This window comes from Echiichthys vipera (genome assembly GCF_963691815.1).
Source record: "Echiichthys vipera genome assembly, chromosome: 8".
Lineage (NCBI taxonomy): Eukaryota > Metazoa > Chordata > Actinopteri > Perciformes > Trachinidae > Echiichthys > Echiichthys vipera.
In genome coordinates, this window is record NC_139833.1 from 10,406,659 (window position 1) to 10,426,870 (window position 20,212).

Here is a 20,212-nt window from a genome sequence, read left to right on the forward strand (position 1 = left end):
GGGGTTTTTAGAAGTCATATTCTCTGTAAAGGCTACATTGATTCGGTCAGTGAGTTGAGTAAACATGTGATCTGGCCTCACATGGGATGTTGCTTGTGACCCGAGGACCCAGTTTAGTTCAAAGACAGCTGTGGGATTCGCACTGTTAAGAGAGCTTGTGGTTTTGATTTAATCCAGCTGATTCAGTGCTGTGAGGACTCTGCTCTGCTGCAGACGACGCTAACGCCACTGCAGAGACAATGGCACCGTCTTTTCTATCAGTTCTGGTGTCTGTTGTGTCATGTCTTGAGCTCTGTAATTACACAGTAGGGATGTTTCTATATTAAGTAGAGAAAAAAAAGTTACAACTACCAGAATGTCGACATAAGGCAGTAATGCAAAATTAGCACCTCCTGCTGCTCACACATAAGCTCTTTCAAAATGACCTCAATTTTGTCCAACTGGGAACATCGATTCATTTATTTATTATCTATTCGACTCCGACCTGCGGCCCTTTGCTGCATGTCTCCCCCTCTCTCTCACCCCATTTCCTTTCTGTCCTAACTAATAAAAGGAGTAAGACTGCCAAACAAAATCTAAAAAATAAATAAATAATAACTGCTTCAGTGAGTTGTGATTCATTGAGATCACTGTCACAACACTTAGAATTTGTCTTCAACACCTTTCCTGTCAAGTAAAGAATATTGTAGGAGGAATAATCCATGTGTTTTTCTACTTTGATCAGTGATGCACATTCATCATTTTGGTATATTAATAAACTGTTTTCTGGCATTCATCAAAGTTTGACTGAATATGAGCGCCAACACAAATATGGGACAACTTAATTTCTTATCAGTAGCGTCTGTGTTTATGAGTGTAAAGCATTAATTTTAAACTACAGTTTATCTGTATCAGACTGGCAGCTGATCTTATAATCCAAACAGCTTCATAATGTTTGATTGAATGATATTCATGTTTGTGGTAACAAATTATGATCTGTATATATCTGGAAATATACTGTGTGTGTTTGTGTGTGCGTGTGTGTGTGTGTGTGTCTGAACACAGTGATAGAGTATAAAGCAAGATGATAGGATAACTCGTGCCACAAAATGAAGCTTTATTATATGAACTGCGGGAGTAAACCTTGAATCTTTTGATGGAGAAGCACATTTCAAAGAGTTTACAGTTCATTTTAATGAACACACTCACACATATACATACAAAAACACACAGAGACTTAGGTTAGTGTATCAAACACAAAATACTGTACATGCACAATTTCCATAGGTGGTGTTCGCCCTGCATTTAACTCTGCATGATTTGGCAAAGATATTGATTTGAAAAGAGGCAGAGGATTGTATTTGCATTGTGCATCGCTCTTCTCAGCCTAAACTGGTGTACTTTCTATTATCTATCATCTATAACAGGCTGCTGACAGGTGCCTTGCTCCAGTTGGTTTTCTTTACTCAGAGGGCAGGAATTTGTCCAGGTAGACCTTGATGTTGTCGATGGCGGTGCTCAGGTAGTCACCAACATGGGGGCGCACGTATTGTCCGTACACACCCAGCGCTGATGTACGGGCCTTGTCCACCAGAGGAACTGCCTCCTGGGCCAGGCCACTACACAAAGCAGGGAAAGACAGATTATTCAAAGATATCTCCAGAATTAAAAAGATTAATCCACAAGCTGATAAAACACCTTATGCTTCATCTGTATGTTGTGTTCTCAATAGAAATTGTGGTTTAACAGCAAATCTTCAGTTGACAGGGAAACATTTTTTAACATAAGCAATTTAGAAAAGTTTTCAGTCAGTTAATAAAACAGAGTCTTTGCAGGAAGTTCTCAGTAAACACGTACCTTGCAACCTTGACAAAAGCTTGGAACTCAGGCTTGGTCTGCAGCGTGTCAATGTAGTCTTTGGCAGCCTGTCCACGGTCCCCCTCGCTGGCCTTCTCTACCATTGGTGCAGCAGCAGCCTGCAGCTTGCCGAAAGCATTCAGCAGCCTCTTGTAGAATGTAGCTTTCATGGAATCATACTTTTCAACAAGATCCGCAGATGGTGTGGGGATCTCACACAGGCTCATGGAGACTGGAATGAAATCAGAAGGGTACGATTATTATGATAGAACCAGTCTTGTAAAACTAAGATGAGAATAAGTCGAAAGAACATCAAGAGATATTAATTCAAAAGAGCTTCCCGTGTAAATTCTTGATTTTGAAGCTTCAACAAAGAACCAAAGAAAAGCTGATTTGCATATCTTTTCTTTCCACTCTTGTTAATCGTGTCAAATCTCAGGTTTCTTTGACCAGTATTCAGTGTGTTATTTAAAAATCAGTCTTTGTATTGTATGCCAACCATAGATAAATCAAAGCCAGGAGGAGCCAGCCATGCAGCAGTGTCCATTAAGTTGTTGCAAAAAATGAAATTTACATTTAAAGTGCATTGCTTTAAACGACTCAAAATGACTCAAATTATCTATATCTATATCTATCTATCTATATCAATTGTTCAGTTTGCATTGGTATGTTGCCTTACCCTGCAGAGCGAGGATCAGTGCCAAGGTGTATTTTGCGTTCATGTCTGAAACAAAAGAAAAGCAGGAGAAAAAACTTCAAAATGAGCTCTCCGTTTGATGAATTGATATTCTTTTCCACATTTGACGTCTTAAGCTCAGGAGACGATGAAGGAGTTGAACAAAACTGCAAACACTGAGTGCAATTAAAAAAAATCAAACGTCCAAATGTTTTACAAAAAATACGTTTTTTTTGTGAAATCTATGCAGAAATAGCTTCAGATGAGAAGCGAGAAGTGAGGGCTGCTGCAGTGAGAAGAGCGATTACCTGCTGTTGTGTTGGATGTACAGATCCAAGAAGTGACAGTCGTCTCTGAAAGCGAGTTGTCTGTAACTCAGAGCTCACATCTGGACTGGATGATATAGGGGGGGACTGCAAACAAACGTCATCTGATGAGCATACACACACCGACACACAAACACGCACACGGACGTGCACACACATACACATGTTGGCCTAAACAAAGTCCAGTGTACATGATATTCACTTTAAATATCGTATGTTGAAACATGACTAAGGGGTTATGCAATGTTCCTCGAATGTAAGTTTATCTGTATTCATATGGCAGTACACCTGGAGCGCTCCTGATAATACTGCATAAGGGTGCGTTTGCAGAATGTCACAGTGCATGTTGGTCATTATCTCACGTGATTAAAAAAAACAACAAAACTTCAATGCAGTCATAATGCAGTCAAATATATTTTTGAGTAGAACAACTCTTGCTAATCAACATCTCTTCTTCTTCTTCTTCTCTCAGAATCAGATATCTGCACCGAGATAAAGCAGTCAAATGGTCAGCAGGTCAATCAACCATGACATGTCTAGACACATTGTACTGTACCCAGAGCCGTGCATGCTGGGATATCTGCCTTCACCTTTCCCCTTCATACCTTGAGAGAGACTCCCAGCAGGGTGATAAAGGACCATTTTTATCATGTTTTAAAGGTTTTTCTTCTGTGTTTTTATGGGTTTTTCTTTTTCTCTCCTACCTTGTAGTTTTCACACAGCAGCCACTAAATATAGTAAGAATTATTTAATCAAGAGCAGAACTGAATGTAACCAATTCGATATCTCTCTTGGGAAATGTCACCTTAAGTGCATATTCATACTAAGAACCTACAGACTCTGCTTGTGAATGTTGTTATGTAAATCCCATCATGATATTATGTTGCTGATAACATAATAACCTTAATTGCTGCCTTCTCTTTGCGTTCTTACAGGACAACCCCCCCCCCCCCCCCCCCCCTCTTTATTTGACACAAAGTATGATGAAACCCTAAAGACATGATCAGTTCAGCACCCTGTGGTAAGAATATTATTTTATTGTCAGGTTTTCGTTAGTTTTGAGGGGGTTAAGGGGTTCAATTAGCCGCTTTCAGTGGCATGTAGTTGTTGATGGTTGTCGTGATCTTCTCCCACACAGAGCTTTTAATATTAGAGGCCCATTCAACATAGCTGTCAGTCACTGGTTGGATGTTGTCTTCATAGTAAGCACCAATGAATTCCAGCACCGGTCCTCCCAGATCCTGGACTGTAGTTTTGGCCTCCCTATGAGATGCACAAAAGAATCAAAAGGTACATTTAACACATAACTGTGCACAGACTAAATATTTTAATAATTCTGATAACTGGAAATCATTTACAGAGAGGCTGATAATGATACCTGGTTTTCTCCGCCAGCCTCTGCATTATTCCTGGGGAGTCCGATTGTAACAGGGGGTCTTTCTGGGCCATAAGTGGGCCACATGCTGCAGAGAAGGACGTTTGTCAGTCAGGAAGAGCAAAGACTCGACATAGCTCAGAAAAAAAGGAAGTGAGACTGAATATGTAGAATCACTCTTGTTAAAGTCATACCTTGCATTAGCAAGATGAGGCCGAAAGCAAGTTCTTTCATTTGCATCTGTCATGAGAAACACAACCATCAGCCGTCTATTTGTCATATTATTGTTTGCCAGAAGTTGAATCAACACAATCCATTTGCCTTTCACTTAAGATGTCATTACTACAATCCACCATACTCTCACCACATTACGTTACAGAATATAGTTTTCTATCAACTCTGTCCCTTTTTTAACAATAAAATGATCACAATATTAAGTAAAATCCCTGATTTCAAATTCAAATTTGTTCATCAACACCACGACAAACATGTCCAAAGGAGTGACAAAGGGCATTTTTACCTTTTCCTTCAGCTCTGGTCGACAAATGGTTTGATTACAAGTGTTGTAACAAGTGTTATCAAGTCATTTTATTTGTATTAGGTGACCGCAACGTGTACATTGGTCCCGATCGGATGACTGTTCATAATGTTGTTTTTGTCATCATTTTATTGGCAAAAAATCTGAGAGACAGGGAATCAACAGGTGTTTGTTACATGTTGGATGTATTTTCTCTCTAAGACACTCACAAAAGGAAAACATTCATACATTAACAAAAAAACAAAATTAATAAAATGCACAGAAAAATGGACATCTAAGCATGTAGAGGGATTGGACTACAGTCTAAACTTTTATACAATTTCAAAGAAGAAATTGTTGGATGTGAAGTTTTGTCTTCATTTGAGCCACTGATCATTCACAGATAAGAGTTGTCTGTATTACGTTAATGTTAGCTCTGCAGATCCTGAACTCTTGATATTTTGTCAAGATCAACATTAGCTGAGTTCACCACCTGCCTGAGTGCCCTTTGGATCAGATATCTCAAAACTTGGTGGGTACTGATATGTATACGGGTCAATCGCAGTCCCTGTTCTGGCAGGAGGTTTTAGTGGAGAGTAGTTGAGGTGGGGGTCGAAATAGATAAACATTTTCAGCTAAGCGAAGCATTTCTGTGGGCAGAGTCCACCACAAAATCAATTTGATCTTGTCAGTACTCAGGCTCCGTGCTGCTGAAGGTTCTGAAAGAACAGTTTAACACTTATATTGAGATTAGAGTTCCTAACTACGCCATAAATATCACATTTACAAACCTGATTTCACAGCTGTCTAAAAAGATGGAATGGAGATTGTTTCCTTCTTTTTTTTATTATCATGTGTTGGATTTTAAGTATCTGTACTGTGTGTGTGTGTGTGTGTGTGTGTGTGTGTGTGTGTGTGTGTGTGTGTGTGTGTGTGTGTGTGTGTGTGTGTGTGTGTGTGTGTGTGTGTGTGTGTGTGTGTGTGTGTGTGTGTGTGTGTGTGTGTGTGTGTGTGTGTGTGTGTGTGTGTGTGTGTGTGTGTGTGTGTGTGTGTGTGTGTGTGTGTGTGTGTGCGCGTGTGTGTGCGTCCCTGACATGACTGTAGCCTCCCATCCCCAAAAGTAATATATACATTTAATTATTACAAATCAATAAACAATTTAAAACGTAAAGCCATATTCCAGTATTTTTATATTATTATATTATATAATATATTTCTTATACTATTCTGCACTTTGTCCTTTTATATTGTACAATTTTAATTCTTTAGTTTCCTGTATAGTGCACACATTTTTGCTGTATTTAGAGCATTTTATTTATTGTATGTATTACTTATCTTTTCTACTTATTTTTATTAATTGCAACGTGGGTCGGAGAGGAACAAATCTTCAATTACTCTGTATTTCCGGCACATATTGAAGAAATTGACATGTTGACTTGTATTAAAACATGTTTTGCCTAGGATACAGGTTTTTTTTAGCATATAAAGTATGTTTTTAATACTGTAAATCTTGATGGTACCTCTAATTGAGTGAGGAGTGGTCCCAGACAAGACATATTTTAACATCTTTGTTCTCAGGGTCAAGTTGCTTTGAGTTTAGCCACAAAAGGAAGAAGATTTCCCACCAAATCCAACAGTTGAAGCACCAACGTATTTAACCATGTACAGTTTATTCTCTAATTAGATGTGCTCAATGACTGACCAAGAAGTAGCGGTTTACTTGATATCTTTAACTAATTGAAGTGAAAGTGATTGAAAGTAAATTTCAGGCCGCGGCTGATGCAATATGATCATAATCTGTGACCTCTGCACACCGGCTCCTGACCTCTGTCACTATGTTCTCTTCACTGGAACAGATTTCAATGAACTGGGACAGCTGGGGAATAATTAACCCAGCATAAACAGTGACTTTAGCCCAGCAGTTGTGAAACTTTATAAAAGCAGCCATGTTGGCACTTGCCCTTTGGTACCAGCTATTGACAAAAATACACTTTTCATCTACATGATGCTGCTGGCTATTCTTTGCTTTGGTTAAGAGATCAGAATTAGTGCTCATTCATGTGATATTGCCCCTAGTATGAATGAATGATTTGGTCAAAGCTCTTTAAATCCATCACATGATATTGTGATCAGTAGTGGTTGTTTGTTTAATAAACTGATCAAGACATCAAACTTGTTTTTTTGACCTTCTTTCCATAAAAATACAGCATCAATAGAGCTTCAGTGAGTGCTAATATGCAAAGGCCCCTGATCGTTCCACATCCATTCACAGCATTGGTTAGTTTTTCAACAATACAGTAATGTCTCCAAGGTCTCAATCTCTTAATCTTAATCTCATTAAATGGGGTTTGATCGTTATTACCACAATTTAGTGCAATAAAACACAGCTGCACCTCACTTTAATATAAGAATGATTGCCCTCTGAATGCATGACGGGACACGTGTTTAAATAATAAACTTCAAGCCTTCAAGTTTGTGTCTGATTTGAGAAATGGCCTATTTTAATCTAAATTAGTTTTCACGTTGGCCTTAGATTATAATGTTTCCCAATAATTGTTTTAGATCAGGGCTTTTTTCCTTGATGCAGGGAAAGGAACGTCAGCTTAACTTAATTTAATTCATTTATTTTTCTACCTGTAAAACGCAATAAATAAATAAGTCAATTGGCTGTTTCCATCCCACTTTCTTGCGTAAAGTTCCCCTTGTCTAAGGAATTTTCATAGAAATCTTATAAGAAATCTTTCTCATTCTTTTTTAATGTATACATCTTGACAAGATTGTAGAACTATGAATAGATTATATAACAAAGTAAATGAATTGCAGTGATATTATATAACATATGAAGACGATGCTGTCACAGAACTGTTTGTTTATTCAATTCAGTACACTCAGAAGTTCTTATTCTCTGTCCGTTGAGAAACTGTGATGCTTACAGGCTATTCGAGACATTTTTCATGTCTTTATTGCACTTTTTCACATTGTTACGTCACACAGATTACATTCAAATTATAAAAAACAACATCTCTTCACAGAGAGGCAATGTAACCATGTGGTCTGGTCAGCAGTGTTGTGACAAATCAGAGTCCCAACATGAGAGAGGTCAGAGGAGCAGGGGGGGCTGTCTAATTGCTGATTTCAGCAATCTTGGCTTTGATGGTCTCCATCTGCGTCTGGAACCAGTCCCTGAGGAGGACAGGACAAAAACTGTGTTAGCCTACACAGAGTCAAAGTGTGCGTGCGTGCGTGCGTGCGTGTGTACGCGCGCGCTTACTGTGACTTCTTTGCGAATTCGCTGTTCTGGAACTCCTCAAAGGTCGTCCTGGCCCTGTCAGCCACGTTCTGGCCCATCTCAGACATCTGCTGGGTAAACTTGGTGAACTTCTCCTCGGCGGTGGCCTCCTGAGCCTCTGCGGGTGAAGGAGAGAGATGGACAGAGACAAAGTTACACAACATATAGGGAGAAGAACGAAGACGCAGCCGGGCAGTTTTTGTTTTCTTTGTTTTTTGGGGGGGGGGGGGGATTACCTGTGAATGCGACAAATGCCAGCATCAGCACGGCTACTGCAAGGTACAGTTTCATCTTGGCTGTGGTTCTGAGGAGGAAGGACAGAGACTTCAGTTTGTGTCACGCACAGAGACGCTTTCACGGCACGAGGAGCAAAGGGGAGAAACCATACAAGTAGCGCCCCCGCACGTCAGCACCACAGCGGCTGGACAGCTCTCTTTATTATCAACAACTATAAGCCTAATATCCAACTATCGTTCAAGCTGAAGTGTGTTTTGCTCGTATTTACTCAGTCTAACACGCTGGTGTCGCCATGATATCAATATTAACAAATAACCGACCACAAGTTAGGGTAAAACTTTTGGATAAATACAGAATAACTCGAGGATAATTGGATGGTTGGGGTTAAGCTTTAAATTTGAGCGTCAGTGAGTTAAGAAAGTTACAGTTTGAGTGATGCGAATTAAATGTCAAACATACCTGTTGGTTGGATCAGAGGAGGAAAGAAATTCGAGTGTGTTTGGAGGTCCGTGTGCGTTGCTCTTTATAAGGCAGCTTGGTTTAAGGAGGGTGACGCACAACACCAGACTTCAGTCAACATGTACACGTGGAGACCTTGGTGTGTCACTGCCCCTTTATTGACGAGCACGATGTAATTGCATTAAAAGATGCTGATTGCGATAAATACGCCACTGAGAAAGTTAGGTGCCTAATTGCATAACGCTGTAAGATTGTGCTATATGATCAATAATCAATATAATAGTCATCACCCACCACTGTCTGCAGTAATCATCATTTACAAAGAATGGGGTGTGACTAAAGATGAGCAGATGGGCCCTTTTATTATAGGAACTGTGTCCCCTTTGCACATTTAGTGTAAACTAAAATGGTGTGATCAGAATGGATCCCTCAGCAACAGTGCTGTCAAAAGATAAGGTGGATGTGATGCAGGAGGAACATAGTTCAGCACTGATTGCATTATTACCAATAGACCTGAGCTATTTGGAAGCTCCTTTGGACCTGAAGTGTTGGCCAACAATGGACTCGGGCACAGCCTTACATTTATTGTTAATGGCTAATCAAGATTTTTGATGTCAAGCACATGACTGCTCCAGGCTTAGATTTGATTGTATAGGCCTGACTGTCTGAATTAAAATGCATACATGTTAGAATAATGCAGATTCTTCACACCATGTATATTTGTTTTCATGTCCTTAGTTGTTATGTAATGATGGCTTTGTTTGGATTTTTGCATACTTCTACTTCATACTATTCCCATCTTTTTTTCCTTGCGTTAAAGTTGCAAAGCAGCGTGATAACAGTACTCCAATCCAAAGAAAAGTTCTGCATTCAATAATAAAAATGTTCTTAAAGTAGCAAAAATAGTCATTATGCAGAATGGCAAGTTACATTATCCTTTCTTTATTATTGATGCATTAACATGTAAGCGATACTGAAAATATGAGTTATAAAGGTAACTAGTAACTTTAGCTGTGAAATAAATGTAGGGGCGTAAAAAGTTAAATATTTCCATCAAACTTATAGCGTAATAGAAGTAAAAGAAATAGCAGGAAATGTAAACAAGCACCTTTTAAAAATGCATATAGTTACTTTCCACAACTAGTCCACTAGTTACACTTAATATGTATTATTTCCTTATGATTTTGACCACCGCTGCTGGTTGAATATTCTCTGTTTTATCCTAAGACCTACTTATCTCAATATATTTAGTTTATGGGGCAGATGTCACTGATGGCTTTCACTCCCCAGAAGACTGCTTTTTTGCAATGTCCTGTTCTGTTTTGGTGTGTTTTCCAGTTACTGCTCTACTTTATTTAGTTGCCTCATTTGATTTCTCTTTTATCCAGACCTTCCTTTTCCTAAAAGGGAAGTGAGTCAGACAGAGTCTTATGTGGTCCATCTTGTAAGTCAGCATGCAACAGAAAAGCAGTACAGTTGGTTGAACTGCAGTTACCCCTCATTAGAGCTGTGACCTGAGTTTAGAGCAAGGAACTCTTGGGTCTGATGGTTTGAAGGCTTCATCGCTTCTTAACATATCTGCTTTCAGACCCAGTGGTGGCTGCAAAGGGCCAAATGCCCATTCGATGATGACTTGATCTATCGTTATGATGAATAGTCCCCAATTGAGTTACAGGAGCCTTCACACGCCTAAACACCCACACATTATCACTGAAAGACTACATCTCCATCTCTTTTGCCATTTAAGTGGCCAGTGGGTTTATGTATGAGCTTGTGCTTGCGTGCATATAAGCTCTTCTTGAATAATTGCAGGAGGCATAGGGCGTGAAAGTGCATGTCTTCTGTGCTCCCAATCTGCAATAACAAGCTTACAAAAAGGCTGTTTTTGTGTTTGGCCCGAGGCTCCTGTGGTGACTGGTTTTGTGTGTCAGCTCAGAAGGGGAAGGGAAGGATGGAAAAGAAGAGAGAGGGTTTTAATAGGAGGTAAAATCACTGCATGGGGTGTTTTTGGAGGGTTACTTGCAGTCATGGGCTAGCTAACAGCTGCTAATTTGCTGGGCCTTTTTTTTAGATGCTGGGCAGTCAGAGTGCAAACACCCTATAGGAACAGACGGAGCAGAAGTGCTGAACTGGCAGGATGCTTGTGGTTTTCCTGTTTTTACCATCCATGACTGATCCTTGCAACAATGGACAGTTTGATGTAGGAGTTTCACTTGTCTGTTGAAGGGCAGACGTTAAACACTGTTCCTGAAAGGAGTGATATCATAAGGGATAGACATCCAGTCACAGTGTTAGTCAATCTTTCACTTTACATGCAATGCCCTTTAACACAGATAGAAAGGGTAAACATGTTTTCTTACACAATGAGGTTGTTTTGCTGTCAAACAAAGCTTAGATCTACAAATTAATAATTAATTAATAATTATATCATTTTACACATAGATGCAACTCCAAAACAGGATTATTTTTGGACATTTGCCTTAATTTATAATAGCGCACAATAGAACGATATATATATATATATATATATAAATAGATAGATAGATAGATAGATAGATAGATAGATATAGACATATCTTATTAATATACTTTATTGATCCCAAGCTGGGAAAGTACAGTCAAGCAGCAGCATTCGACACAGTAACAACACATAGACACATAAGACAGTAATATAAAATGCAATAAAAAGAAAAGATACATAAAAACTGTAGAAATAATCGGTTAAAGAGCAAATGTGAGGACATAAAGAAAGGACTGACATCCAGTAAAGGTCTTCAGTGTTATGTTATGTGGTGCGCATCGTGACACCCCAACACAAAATCGCTATTATGGCATGTAGTCATCAATCATATTGCATTGATTCTGTAGTTGTCAATTCATGTGCCCTTTGAATTCATATTTCATGGTTCCTTCTCAGTTTTACACACCTCCCAGAGAAAAAGTAGACTGGGATTGCCACTGTCTCACAGACTGTTCGCCAATATGTGATATATCGATGCCTTTTCACACCCACATAATCAAAAATCATGCACAAGCGGCTGGACCGGCTATCAAACCACATAACGTAGAAACATCGGATTGGAACACACACAGTGGGAGAGGGACTTCATTCTTTGCTTAGGACGCCGTTATGCCACTATATCTTTACATAGCAAATATTTGTTTGCTGCTATATGTCATGATCCTATTTTATTTTGTATGTTCTGAGTCATGATCCTGGTTTATTTTGTAGTTCACTCTTGTGCACAGTTCTCTCTTCCTGTCTGTGATTGTCTCCCTTGTCCTGATTTGTGCCACCTGTGTTGCCCTCCCCAGCTGTGTCTGGTCTGTGGTTAGTCTTGTCCCCATGTACCCTGGTTCCCTTTTTTCCTGGTCAGGTCATCATTGTATTTATGGTTTGTAGCCTCTTGTGTTTCTCCTTGAGCTGGTTTAATTACATCAGTTTTCCCTTAAGTTCTCATGTCCTGCCTGTTGATGGTTCGTTAAGCAGTTGCCAGCTCCTAGATTCAAATATCAGGGGGAAAAGTGTGTTCCGCTCTTGTAACTCACAGAGTTTGTGTTTCTTCATGAACCAAATGTAGTTTACTTTATCTTCCAAAAAAGAAAACACAGCTGCATCTTCATGCAGCATGGAGTCAAGCGGAGGGGTCAGAGGAGAGGAGAGGAGTAGAGCAAGGGACAAATGGTGTCCTCTACTGGCCTCTGCTCTGCACTTCAAAGGAAAAACCCTGCTGAGTTTCATAAGCATAACTTTAATTTTTCTATGAGGAGAGTGAGTTATCTGAGTTTAGGACAGTCATGACCATCTTTTCCCTTTAGATGGATCCAGATGGGTCCAAATTTTGTACTGACATTTTTTTAAATGACAGGAGAGCAGGGGCCAGTTAATAAACAAACCTTGTAAATATTTATCAGATTCGATGAAATTCCCACTATTCATTTTTCCTTGAAATTCTTTATTTTGAAATGAACTGAGGTCAGGTGTGTGTAGAGTCGTTTGTAGGATTTGAGGACATCTGGGCTTAGCCAGGACCTTTGTTGGGCTAAACAAGCTCTATGTTGATGTGTTTATGCACTCTGATACCTTATCTACATTCCAAGTACCAAAAAAATTAATCTCAAAACATTTATTTTCATTGTAAATTAGGAAATGGTCGGCCGGCCACTTGGCACCCTGTCGCTGCAAATTGAGCGTCAGTATGTTACCTAATGGTTCTACAACCTGTCAGAGTACATTTACAAAGAACATTACGGAAAGTTTTCTGTATATGTTTTTATATTGTTCAATTATTTTGTACTTTATGAGTTAAAATTGTGCCAGAAACACACAATGTAGTTTAATGATATGCATCTTAACCTCTGGGCCACCGGGATGCACATGCTTGAAAACATATACGTGCATGTGGGCTCACTGTCTACAAACCGTGTCTGTGCATGTGTGGGTTTACAAATGCACTGATGCAAGGCTTATAATACGATCTGAGCCAAGATAAAGGTAGAGATGATAGTGTCACCATGAAGAGAATTCAATAAAAGGCACAACATGTTCCCAAATGCCTGCATGGATCAAGAGAAAGGAATCTGGGAACAGATCTTCACAAGTCTGGACTGGATAAACTGTAGACCACGGGTTGTGGGGGGTGACTTTATGAGGACAGCAAAATGGAGAAATGGGAGGATTGGGCCAGAGTGCAGGTGCAGAGAGAGCAGATAACAACTTAAAAAATCGTAAATTAAATTAACAATCAGCAAAGAAAGAGAGGTGGGCCTCTGTGTTCATATGGTGGTTAGAAAGTGTTCAAATGGGCTATTAGCTTCATATAAAGCTCTTCTTGTAAGGACCCTGTGGCCTTCTGCAACAACTGCTCAATGTAATGTGTAACTATTGTTAACTTTCAGTTCATTGTTAATTCCCCAGGATGATAATCACACATTTGGTGCCCTTAAGACAAACGTTGTTCTTGATATTATTTAAGACATTTTCAGCATTATATACACATCATATGTTATAAATAGAGACTAAATGTACCGTAGTGGATCAGGAGTAGCTTTGTGAAGTTTCCACCTGTTAGCTTAACTGAGCCTTGTCTTAAATAATAGATTACTCTTTAACATTTGATCAGAAAACAGCGGAAGCAGAACATCTTTTCTAGGTTCTTTATTCACTTTAGCACACTGGCAGTGCACTCACAGTGAGCAGCATGGTGGGCATATGACATGTGACACACTAGGGACAATCTATAGACTGAGACTGAAGAACAGATAGGCAGCATTACACTCACTGATTGTCAGGTCAACTTTACATTCTACTTCTGTGTGAAGCACAAGGAGAAATGCAGACCATACAATAAGACCCTTTCCTGCTTTACAAAAAAATAAACCAGACACATTACTGTATGTGCCCCCATCTTTTGATCATCCTCATAATTCAGTGCATTTATTGAAATGAAAAACACTTGTGTTTGGTGCATTTTAAGGGTGATAACTACCCCTGCCTATGAGGCTGCAACCAAACAAAATGGAAACTCGATACAAAACCTGGGAGGGTAGACGGCTAATTGACAGTAGAATAGCGAAGCATATTACAAATAATTGTCTCCTGTTTATGTATTAAATGCTGTTATTGACTGGGGTGCTTGTGATAGAGGGAGTTGCTAAGATGAGGAAGGGCAACTGTGCAGAAGAACCCAAACAGACGTTCATCTGCTGGCTGTTCTATAAAAGACGCACCTCATCCTCCCTCCTTCATCTCATCAGCCCCCTGAACCTGAGCAATAGAGTACCCAAATGAAACTGTAACTCTGAACTCCTCCTCTTTTTTTGCCAGGATATTAGGAAATCAGTGTCTTTATTACATGGTGGTCTCCTTGACCTTCTCCATGATGGTCTCAACCTGCTCACGGATCTGGGTGGCGTAGGGGGAGATCATCTTGGTCAGATCGTCAATCTTGCCTTCCAGGGAGGTACGCAGCTCCTGGGCGGTGGCCTCCAGCTGGGTCTTGATGCCCTCCGCCTGGGTCTCCAGCTGTGCGCCCAGGCCCTCAGCCTGTGTCTTCAGCATGGTGGAGATGTCAGTCAGCTTCTGGTTGGCGGTGCCACTGGCCTGCTCGACGTAGGGCTGAACATTCTCTTTCACGGTTTCGAGGTTCTGGGAGGTGCGGGACTGGATCTCACCCAGGTAGGTGGCCACAGTGCTTTAGGGGGAAAAAGAAGAAGGGGACATTTTAGATTTTCGTATTAAGAACGACCAGACGGTGTTTAAAAGTGTGAAAGCTCCCCACTTACTTGCGGATCTCCTCAGTGTCCTTGTTCAGGCGCTTCTTCAGCTTGTTAGTGTAGCTTGAGATGCGGTTGTGGACGTCATCGGTGTTCAGCTCCATCATGGACTTGAGCTCGAGCAGATAATCAACGCTGCGCTGCTTGGCATCCAGCATGTCTTTCTGGAGTTTGTTGGCCAGGAGCTGCAGGTCCTGAGTCATCTGGCTGGCGGAGCTCTCGGTGTAGGGGGTCAGCTTGGTCTGGATGTCCTCTCTGTATGCTGTCAGCTCTGCCATGCTGTCAGTAATCAGAGTGCTGCAAGCAGAAGAATAGGACACTCAGACATGAGGCCAAATAAGGCTTTCAAAGTACAGTTCAAGGATGAAAAGTAAGGTTGTGAATAAAACTTGTGTGATGAAGGGAAGGGAAAACATTAGGTACTGAAGTACCTAGTTGAGTATGACTGGACTAATCACTGCCTATTAAAAATAAGAAGGCAAAAGAATAATAATGTTCACTTACTCTAGCTCCCTGGTGAGCTGGGAGGCCTTGATGTCCTGCACGACTCCATCAGCTTTTTGGTTCAGGTCAGCGATGACCTGCCAGACTTTCTCCACGGAGTCCTCCCAGCTGTTTGGGGGGGTTGCCTGGCGCACAGCACGGGCATTGCAGCCTGTTGTGGGTACAAATGTAGAGGTTGGTTAACATGTACAAACAATCAAATCCAGTAAAAACAAAAAATGTTGGTAAGACCAGTTGTGCACTTACCAGCGATGACTGCGAAAGCGAGGATCAGAGCTACAGCCTTCATGGTTGCTGGACAGACAGATACACCTGTAAATTAAAGTGGGGGGGAGAGTATGAGCAACAATATCCAATAATACAAACAGATGAAGAATTTCTAAAATTCAGTAATACAGATTGTTTAACCATCTCTTTTACAATCTACAATAAATTAAAAAAGAGGGAAATAACAATAGTAACAGCTTACATCTGAGCATCAAAACGGGTTTAAGTACATAAAATGAAATGTAACAATAAGCAGTAAGTAACTTATATAAGCAGAAACCAAATGAGAAGACATGAGGTCCTTTGCATGCTGCGCGGTCCTTGCACTCACCTGAGAGGTCGAGTTTCCTCCGTGTCCTCTGCACGCTGACTGGGGGCTTTTATACAGTGGCAGGAGACTGCCGCCGCCGCTGTTGCGCGGAGGGGCGGGGTGGCGCGCGTGCACGTGTTGATGATGATTTGTCTGCACAAATTCCTGTTTCCACGCGACATGTCCCCACGGACACCGCGTCCGAAGTTCTCACAGGTTTGCATTGTTTCAGCGGCCGGTTGAGCAATCTCACAGGAATTACGATGTAGAAGTTACACGTTTAATGTCGTGAGGAAGATGTTGTTTGTAGGTGATATTATTGCACACAGCACACAAAGATTACATAACGGTGAAGGTAGAAAAAGACATAAGTAAAAAAATTAAAAAAAACAGAAAAATTACAGATTTTTTCAAGATTCAGTTCAAGATTCAAGAAGCTTTATTTATCCAGAGGGAAATTATTGTGCAACAGTTTCAATACAAAGGTGGGAAAGGATCAGAGTGACAATAAGCATAAAAACGTAAATCAAATAAAAATAAAGCTAACATAAAATAAATCAAACAATAACTAAGTGTGACAGAGTGCAACAGACATTGTGGTTAAGTGTAGATACAATATACAACAATATGCACTGAAAAAACAGTGTTAAAAATGTAGCAGCCTTTCTTACTGAAGTAAGTTACAGTCAGTTACAGTAAAGTACAGTGCAGCAGCATTTTTACTGAGATACGTTACAGTAAACCACAGTGAAATGTAGCAGCATTTCCTACAGAACTGTCTACGTTTATGGGACAGGCTGCTTTATTAGGCTTTATTTTGCACTCTTTTAAAGCTTAATTTTATTGCACAGTTTTTTACTAAATCCTGAATTTGGAAAGTACCTAAAGCTGCTTCCAAATCAAGCAAAACGTGTATAAAGCAAAATATTTGAGAGTATAAAGTAGTTAAAGTTCTTAATGAACACTCTAGTAGCCTTAAACTACATTGCCGTACATTAGTACAATCCACCACTGAAAAAAACTAAACTAAACTTAATATTTACATTTATCATATGGGGGAGTTATTGAGAGCAATAAACATGGTAAAGCCTGTATAAAATATATGTAAAGATTTAGCAACATCTAGACAGCGTGCCAGTAATTGTAATTTAACACCTGAAATTGGTGCTTCCAACCGAGCCTTTATTTTGCTGCTAATTTCAATCTTTGACTTTACTTTAATCTTTACTTTATGTATGGTGGTATTTCTGCTTTTACTCAAGTAACAGATTTTAGGCATCCCTCCACCACTGAACTGGTTGGATTATTGCAGGGTTGTTGTTTTGTAAGTGACCGCAGCTTTGCAGGTTTTTCTTTGATCAATATCACCAAGTGGTCTCATCTGAATAGAAATCACCCTGACGCCAGGATGCAAATAAGCCTTTCACACGTTCATTGAAGCCTAATGTCTGCCTCGCAACACCCCCTACACATATGGCACCCTTGCATGTCAGTCCCCCTCCCATATTTCAACTAGTGAATGTTGTTTTTCTGTATTCATACACCAAAGTGCCTGTTTTATATACTGCACTGTAGGCTTCTATACTTCATCGTGTAGAGCTATAAATTACCTCTAAGTGCCTAAGTACAAATAAGGTCAGCACTACAAGGTGGGCATGTACGGGCTTGGGGGACATTTGACTACAGCGAGCCCACTTTACAAAAGGAGGCTTACAGGTAATAAAATACAGAGAACATGAACAGCTTTATTCCCTGTGAACTGGACACTGACAAAAGACATACATTTATAAGGAACCATAGAGGAAAAAGACTGAAATCACATCTGTTGTAGGGTTTACCAGAGGTCAAGGAAATTTACCAGATTTCGAAATTGGCACAGGAAAGGGGATGTTTGATGCAGAAAGAAAAGTGTTTACCTCAAATTATTGAGCAACACATTTTTGCTTAGTAACCGAACCATAACTGTCATGAGCCCTGGTGTATATTATTGTCACACAGCTGTTTCTATATCACACAGATCTGTTATTTTCCTGTTATGATAAAACTGATGTTGCATTAGCAGGGAATCAAACACATACTTCCCTATTCACAGTAAAAGCTATTATATGTTCAGCAGAACACAAATTGGGTCAAATTTGTCAGAATTTTGGACAAATGAGGGTCATTATTTTAAGTGTTTAAATACAGCCTTTGTTGAATGAGTTTGTATGTGTTATATTTGATGTAAAAGCAGTTTAAAAGGGGAACAGCAGTGATCTCAGGCTATCCCTGTATTTAAGCAGGATTGGACAAGATGATATATTGAAAGTAGGGACACTTTTGTCACACTTTACCAGTTGTACGATAACTGGAAATTAGCTTATTTAAAATCTGGATGTTGTTCAGGATGTCGCCGTAGACAAAGTAGAACAGCTGTTCCTTTGACTTGGTTCCATCTAGCATATATATATGCTTTATTTTAAATAAGCTAATTTCCAGTTATCGTACAACTGTTAAAGTATGACTATATATATATATATATATATATATATATATATATATGCTTTATTTTAAATAAGCTAATTTCCAGTTATCGTACAACAGGTAAAGTATGACTATATATATATATCTATATATATATATATATATATGTTGCCATGCGTTATGATAAAACCAATGTTTTCTTGCTGCCCATGTGTCATGGTCTTTGCCCTTTAGGACTTGGCCTCCAATCAGGCATTTTTCACAGAAACCCATGTTTATGCAGGAACAAAGTTTAAGGGGCTGGCTTGGTCAGATAATTAGTGTGAGAACATGATAACATGAGTGTATGATAACTCAAAGGGGTCAGCTATGTCTGAAGTAATTGGGAGATCTTGTTATGGATGACCATTGTCTCTGTTTAAATAGTAATAAATAAGCCATTAGATGAAACAGATTTCCAGCCTACCACCAGTATGTGTACATGTCACTTTTCTGTTAAAAACAAAAGACCTTTGACCTGAATATTTCACAACAAAAGTATGTTGTGGATGCCAATGCGGGAGGTGTGTCACACACCGAAAGATACTACATGTTCAGCTAGATAACAAGTCCAGTCCAGTTCCAACACAAATCAAGATTAGTAATATAATCCCACCTTTATGCATTAAACATTGTCAAGAAATCTGTGTATCTGAAAGTCTTTTTTGTTTGTTTTTGAGAAACATGTTTCATCTCCAGTGTGAAACATTCACCTACATTAGCTTTAAAGATGCATTTCCAGTATAGAGATAACCGACTTGTAAACACACATGTACCAACAAAGGTCACAGGCTGAACTAGCACAAACCCACAGTGCCGTGCCTTCCTTTACTGAACCTAAAGCATAAAGAGGACAGACGGGGAAGTGAAACAGAGGGGTTCACGAAGAGCCCTGAGGTAATACAGTAAAATATCTGACACAGTCACTGCAGTTTCTTCTCCTTTTGCTGCACAACAACAGAGGGAATGTCTGATGTCTTATCGGGAGTGAGCGTGTGAGAGGGCATCTTTAGAAGGTGTGAACGAAAGTAACCTCAGCCTGATGATGTTGTTCTCTGGATGAATTTTGTTTTTGGTTATGACCGGATGATCTCACCCCATCGAAATAAGGCAATCATGTGATTAGACGAGTCAGCGTGGTTACTGCAGTTAACGTCTGAGGGCTGAAAGTTGGTGAACTGGACGTTCAAGCTCACAATTTAGTGTTTTTCATGCATCCCCCACCCCCTCATCTCGCTCTGAGTCAGAGTGCTATGAGCTGATGGGGGAGGCCATCAGAGCCAAATGTCTGAGTAAGGCTGCTCTGTTTATGCAGTTTTTATGTGTTTATGGCACTGTTTCACTGTAATGAAGAGGTCACAGGTCTGATGCCTGCGGCAGCTCAACAAAACTGATGTCGGGTCACATTCTCGCCTGCTGTCATTTCTTGTACAATGCTCAGGGCAAGCTAATGGTATACTTAGCATCATGTTGTCTACCAAGGAGTCGAAGCTGTGCAGGATCTTGGTTGGTTGGGAACATGTTCCTTAATGTATTATTTAAAACAGCGTAAATAACATCAAAGTTGAAGTTATATATAATGTTAATGCTATATAATGAAGTTATGAAGTTATATTAAAAGAAAGCCCTGTTCAGACC

General features: G+C 39.9%; 3 protein-coding genes across 3 annotated transcripts; all 3 read right to left on the reverse strand.

Annotated features, from left to right (window-relative positions):
- Positions 1–1,274: 1,274 nt before the first annotated feature.
- Positions 1,275–2,558, reverse strand: apoa2 (apolipoprotein A-II; the record flags this gene model as incomplete). Its single annotated transcript, XM_083917786.1, has 3 exons — positions 1,275–1,598; positions 1,837–2,068; positions 2,516–2,558. The coding sequence occupies 3 exons, from the start codon at positions 2,556–2,558 to the stop codon at positions 1,442–1,444; spliced, it is 432 nt and encodes a 143-aa protein (XP_083773912.1). The 3' UTR covers positions 1,275–1,441.
- A 5,035-nt stretch (positions 2,559–7,593) lies between these two features.
- apoc1 (apolipoprotein C-I) lies at positions 7,594–8,831 on the reverse strand. The gene is made up of 4 exons (XM_083918808.1): positions 8,716–8,831; positions 8,256–8,323; positions 8,002–8,137; positions 7,594–7,913 (listed from the first exon to the last, which is right to left on the reverse strand). Exons 2-4 carry the CDS (start codon positions 8,308–8,310, stop codon positions 7,853–7,855), a joined length of 252 nt encoding a protein of 83 aa, XP_083774934.1. The 5' UTR covers positions 8,311–8,323; positions 8,716–8,831; the 3' UTR covers positions 7,594–7,852.
- Positions 8,832–13,858: 5,027 nt separating this feature from the next.
- Positions 13,859–16,157, reverse strand: apoeb (apolipoprotein Eb). Its single transcript, XM_083918624.1, has 5 exons — positions 16,094–16,157; positions 15,742–15,807; positions 15,496–15,646; positions 15,001–15,288; positions 13,859–14,909 (listed from the first exon to the last, which is right to left on the reverse strand). The coding sequence occupies exons 2-5, from the start codon at positions 15,782–15,784 to the stop codon at positions 14,567–14,569; spliced, it is 825 nt and encodes a 274-aa protein (XP_083774750.1). The 5' UTR covers positions 15,785–15,807; positions 16,094–16,157; the 3' UTR covers positions 13,859–14,566.
- Between the last annotated feature and the right edge of the window lie 4,055 nt (positions 16,158–20,212).